The 6,170-nt window shown below is 33.7% G+C and overlaps 1 protein-coding gene across 1 annotated transcript; it reads right to left on the bottom strand.

Moving 5' to 3' along the window:
• Positions 1–367: 367 nt before the first annotated feature.
• Positions 368–5,458, bottom strand: LOC148586489 (uncharacterized). Its single transcript, XM_088515667.1, has 2 exons — positions 5,380–5,458; positions 368–825 (listed from the first exon to the last, which is right to left on the bottom strand). The coding sequence occupies exons 1-2, from the start codon at positions 5,456–5,458 to the stop codon at positions 368–370; spliced, it is 537 nt and encodes a 178-aa protein (XP_088371793.1).
• Between the last annotated feature and the right edge of the window lie 712 nt (positions 5,459–6,170).

Below are 6,170 nucleotides of genomic sequence, written 5' to 3' on the forward strand. Positions count from 1 at the left end.
AAGACTAGAGACTAATCTATGTCATTACAATGTCACAAATGCACTCTGGGATGGACATCATCCAAGTTTTATCTATAACATTGTGGGAGGCTGCTTGAGCCAAACCATGTGCCGCTTTATTTCTTTCCCGACGAACATGGCCAACGATCCAGGTTTGGGTGTATTGGAGAGTAGTTCGCACATCAGCAATGAGTTGACCCCATCTACAATCCAATTTGTCGTTGTTCTGCAGTGCTGAGATCACCACCTGAGCATCTCCTTCCAAGATAACGTTCTTGAAATCCAGTTCTTTGCACAACATCGCTCCTTGAAGCATGGCCAGAATTTCTGCAGATGTTGTGTCCAAGAAACCCAATTTTGTAATGCTTCAAGCTGCTCTAACAATTCCATCGTGATCTCGTATAACGACACCGAGTCCCATTCTGCCATTTTTGCCATCTATTGCCGCATCACAGTTTGCCTTGACATAACCCACCGGCGGTTTTTCCCATTTCATTATTAGATCTTGGCCAAGCGAAACTTCTCTAACATCTCCAGCAGCTACGTGTTTGAATTCCTGTAACGAGCGAGAAGCACAATTTGCAATTTCAGTAGGGTGTGTAAATAACCCTTCATGAACCCATTTATTCCGCCTGAACCATATGTTCCTAGCAATCAGCGCAAATTTTTCTAAGCAGTCCTCCACCTTTTGCTCCAAGAAGTATTCAGCCAGTTCACGGAATCCCCCTTCCACATTGCTTCTCTTTTGGAAAATGCGATCACTGACACCCCATACGTCTTGTGCTGAATTGCAGCTCCATAGTATATGGATTGTGGATTCCACTTCTAGATTACAGATAGGGCACCAAGGATCATTTGAAATATTTCTCCGACACAGATTTTCCTTTGTGGGCAAAATATTTTGGCATGCTCTCCACAAAAAATTCTTCACTACATTTGGGAGAGATAATTTCTAAATTCCTTCCCAAATTTCACTGTTAGCTACTCTTTTGGAACTTTCGGCTTTGTCTCGTGATTCCATCTCTTTCGCCAAGTGGTAAGCACTACGAATTGTAAAAGTTCCTTGTGGGGATCTCCTCCAAATCTTAGTGTCCGGCTGATCAGTTGTGCTAATGGGGACTGATTTGATTGCCTGAATTTCCTCTGTAGTAAATAATTTCTCCAGCAGTGAATGGTTCCACCACAAGGTATCTTGGTCAATAAGATCTCTTACCACCGCATTATCCGCCAAAATTCTTGGAGGACATTGCACACTATTAGTAGACGGGAGAGGAATCCACTTAGACCCCCAAATGGTGGCCTTTTCGCCGTTTCCTATTCTCCAAATTAGTCCCTCCGAAACCAATCTTCTAATTCAACTATAACATATAATATTATGTCATATACATATTAAAGTGATTAAACATAATAATATATAATTTGATTTGTATTATTTGTTTCCTTATTTGATTTTGACATTAATAATATTTAATTTATTGAATAATTTATATATGAAAAACTCTTCAAATATAATTAAACGTCATTAATTACGCTAATTTAATGAACCGATTTTTAAAGTAAAAATCGGTTTACAAATTATGTCTTAAAAAATCAGTTTAACATTAAAATAAAAAGGGTTTACGCTACATGTCACAATATTAAAGCACTTTTAAGAGTGATTCGGCTTTTATATATATATATGATTTGACTGACGTACAAATGTCTAGTTTTTTTATAGATGAGATTGAAACAAACAACATAGAAACAACAACATGAACATATAAGGAAAAAACCAAGGGAAAAACCTATTACAAATCAACTGCAAAGAAAAGCAAGAAGGAAGGGACTTCTAAAGAGGATATTTGCCACTATTCAAGAGGAGATTCAATAGTGGGAACATAGAGTTGGGGATGCCACTAAAGAAGAGTAAGTTTTTTTTTTTTTTTTTTTTTTTTTTTTTTTTTTTTAATGTAATAATGAGACAAGGGTTAGTGGGAAACAAATGAAATGAGGTGGGCTCCCCAACAACAAAAGCCAAGTGAAAAAAGCAGTATAGAGGTAAAAAAAAACAGTAGGCAATGGATAAAAAAAAAAAAAAAAAAAATTCAGGCTTTCTAATGGCCACAAGAAGCAATACACAATGGAAAAATGGCTCAATTAGAAGCCCCAGTAAAGGCAACCACCAGGGTAAAGTGTTTGTTGCAGGAGATGCATTGTCGAAAACCAAACAGAATTCGAGGAACAAACGCCAATTACAAAAGACTCCACTTACTAATTAAAAGAAGAGTAAGTTAATATATATATTTAGACACAACTCTAATCCAAAAGCTTAAGTTAATGAGCTTGGATCCACTTAGCTAGGTATATTAACTAGCTACTATTTTTTTTATACTTTACCAATTAGAGACACAAACATTACAAGTGCATTCACAACAAATCTCTCCCTCACTAGTGAATCTCTTTCACAATGACTAAACTCCCCCTTGTGTGTGAGTCATTTGCAAACCAAGAGTGTCCGAGTACTCCAAAAGTTGTCACATACTCTTTTACAGAAGTCAAATTAAGACACTCGTATTAGCAGCAGCGAAAGCTAACCATGACTCTGATGCTAATTGTTAGGGAGAGAAGTATCGCGATAGTCAAACAAGAGTAAGTTAATATACATATTTGGACATCATTGTAGCCCAAAGGCCTACACTAATGAACTTGGGTTCACTTAAGTATATTAACTACATTTTTTCTTTATAATTTATTAATGTGAAACACAAATCTCACAAGTGCATTCACAACAAAATTATTGTGATAATGATTACAAACTGAAGATGGCATTTACAGTAAGATGATCTAAAGATGAGTTTAAAATATGATCCATATATGTTTGGTTTTGATTTTGAATTGTTTGATCTTAGTCAAGGTTGCCTTATCCAGTGAGTTTTGATTTTCAGGTTGACCCACATGTGCGCATCATCTAATCCAATACACATATATAAATGATTCAAGAGTATTGACATGAACTTTCAAATGACCTCGTTTAGCTTAAATTCATATAGATGAAACAGGTAATTTTAAAAGTCACTCTTATATCTTTTTTTGTGTCACTGTAAGAAGAGGTGGCTTTTAAAACCACTATTTGATCAAAAATCAATAATAATCAATTACAAGACTAAAAGTAATTTTAAAAGTCACATCATTCTTAAAGTGACACAAAAGGAATACAAAAGTAATCGACTCTAGCATTATTTTTTTTTTTAAAAAAAAAATCCAAATGACTCTAATCCTTGTAATTAATCTTGAGACATGACAATTCCCCTTTTCCCCTTCTCCCGATTTGAATAAAAAAAAAATTAAAAAAAAAAAGAAAAAAAAAAAAAGAGAGAGACATGACAGCTGTTTGTGGAGATCATGTTGTCATCCACATCCTATAGCACCGCACGTGGAGGACAAAATTAAGTGACATATTTTCAGATAAGTCCTGTCTTTATATCTCTCGGGCAATCTCTACTCGATCTCGTAGCGGCACGTAACTACAAATCTATTGGTGCAATATCCATAAATTCCAAACCTATTCTTGTTATATATGGTATTCTCACAGTAATATACAGTTGATGCCCTGCATATACTGATCAGTACTACTCTCAATAAAATGGTTTTTACTTTATGGTGACAGCATCTTAATTTCTATGAAGCTGTATATACTTGCACACTTGTCAACCTTCGATCGATACACATACACACACATATATATATATATATATATATAACATTTCAATATCGAAGTAATAACAATTCACTTTCAATATTTTATTTAAATATTATTTTTCAAAGATTTATTTTTAACTTTTATATTTTTAAATGTTTGTATTTTTTTAATGATCTATTTTAAGAATATTTGTCTTACTCTAACGGTAATATTTTTAAAATTTGTAATTTTTCTAACGGTCATATTTTTGAATTTGTGTCTTATCCTAGTGGTCATATTTTCAAAAATTGTCTTATTTTAACGGTCATATTTTTGAAAATTTTGTCTTAGCCTACCGATCATATTTTTGAAAAGAAAAAGAGAAGGGAGAGAGGCTTCAGAGAAAAAGGAAAGAAAAAGAAAAAAAAAAAATGAGAAAGAACCGAAAAGCAAAAAGGGAGAGAGAGAAATTATATTTGTTTAATCAATAGGTGAGTAAATAATAATTTTTAAATTTGATGAGTACGGTTCACCTTACTACTTTTTTTTGTTAAAGTAGTGATGCTGAAAAGTTGACATTTAGGCCATTTTGATTAAATTGCCTCACCAAATTGGTTATTTTGATGAGGCAATTTAATCAAAATGGCCTAAATGTCCACTTTTTCAGCTTCACTACTTTAACCCAAAAAAATAGTAACGTGAACAGTACTCACCAAATTTAAAAATTATTATTCACTCACCTATTAATTAAACAACTCATTTCTTTCTATTCCTTTTTTGCTTTTCGTTTCTCTCTTTTCCTTTAATAGTTAAAAAAAGAATAAATAAATATTTAAATAGAATAGTAAAAGTAGTGTATGATTATTTTTCTTACCTTTTCGGTTGTTTCTAATATAATATTTTAAATTTATGCAAATTTCAGAATTATGTAGTATACTCGGTTGCATCAATATTCATATTGGTAAATATTTGATTATTCACATTTAGAGATTTGATTAGATTACACTATCCTAAATAAAGGAATTAATTTGATTACATTTGAATAAATGCAAATCACCTATAAGATATATAAATTGAGTCTTTTAATCAATTCATCAAGTGAATAAAAGCAAAATGTAGCCCTTTCAATTTCGCACATTGCAAAACATGTTCTAAGAGCTGTATACGTGAGCAGAGCAACACTGTTATACCTCAATAATTCATTTCTCAACATGATGCTCCCGTGACTCTAACCTATGACTTTGGCTCTGAAATCATTTGTTGGATTGAACCTATAACCACCTCATCTAAAAATCAATCAGTATCCCGTGAGAGAAGTCAAAGAGTTTTATGATATTCGAAATCGCAACCCATAAAGCATGTTCTAAAAATCGTCTACATGATCGAAGCGGCACTATTGCACTTCAACAATTATAAACAAACCATGTAAAATCTTGTCTTCATTGTCATTTATTTCGTTATCTTATTTATTTGTCATTCCTTTATGAATTTGTCCAAACATAGCACACCGAACTGAGTAAAGTAAGAGATTAAAATCACACAAACTTTATACCAACAAAACAATTGAAATTCGCTGATCGACTCATCACCAAATCACTTAATTAAAACGCATTCCAAGGAAACACTATACAGTATGATGAACGCAATCAAAGACAGCAATATTAACTCTATATACAATATCGATCCCCGCCCAGCTAGGTAGCACTGAACAGCTTGTTAACCGATTTTAGGAACCGAAGTTACAATGTCATGCTCATCAACATAGACACGGACCCTGTCACAACGAAAATCAGTGGTCATTTTTGATCCATCTTTAATTGTCCCTGCCCTGACCACCCTCGGATTCTCTCTCATGATAATTGCTATGGCGGCCTGTCCATTGGTGCCTACTAGCTCTGGCCATGATGTCTTTCCTGCATGTTTTTCATTATAACACGCGCGCACACATGCATACACTTGTTTATATATATATATAATTAAGTCCAATCAATTAGCATATATATATATATTGTTCCCACAATGCAAAAATCTTACCAAAGCAAGTCGCCATCCTCACTTCTTTTCCTTCTTGATCTTCTTAATTTGTGAAGCGAATTAATAGGTATTTGTAATATATAGAGATAGAGATGGGATAAATCTTTAGCCTCATGTTTATATATATAGCCGGTCCTGGAGTCTCATCGATGCTTAATTAATTATTGAACTTGGACGTGGGATGGGACCTAAAACCTTTTTCTTTTTCTTTTTTAATTAAATAACTAGAAGGTGGAGGTCCTGGAGGATGTACTGTTTGTTTCGAATCTTAGCACTAGGGTGGCAACCCCTAAGAAAAAGAAGAAAAGCTTAATCCTTTTAATAAGGTTGGCAGGAATTGTGTTAGGCCAGCTTGGTTGTGAAAAGACAAGGCGGCGACGTGTTACAAACATAAATTAGTCTTTTCCTAGTACTAGAGGCAGAAATGGAAATGTTATCGTGGGCGTCTGATTATTAGTTACAACCTAAAGTTTCATTA

The sequence above is a fragment of the Corylus avellana genome, chromosome 4, assembly GCF_965113065.1.
Source record: "Corylus avellana chromosome 4, dhCorAvel1.hap1.2, whole genome shotgun sequence".
NCBI classification, from domain to species: domain Eukaryota; kingdom Viridiplantae; phylum Streptophyta; class Magnoliopsida; order Fagales; family Betulaceae; genus Corylus; species Corylus avellana.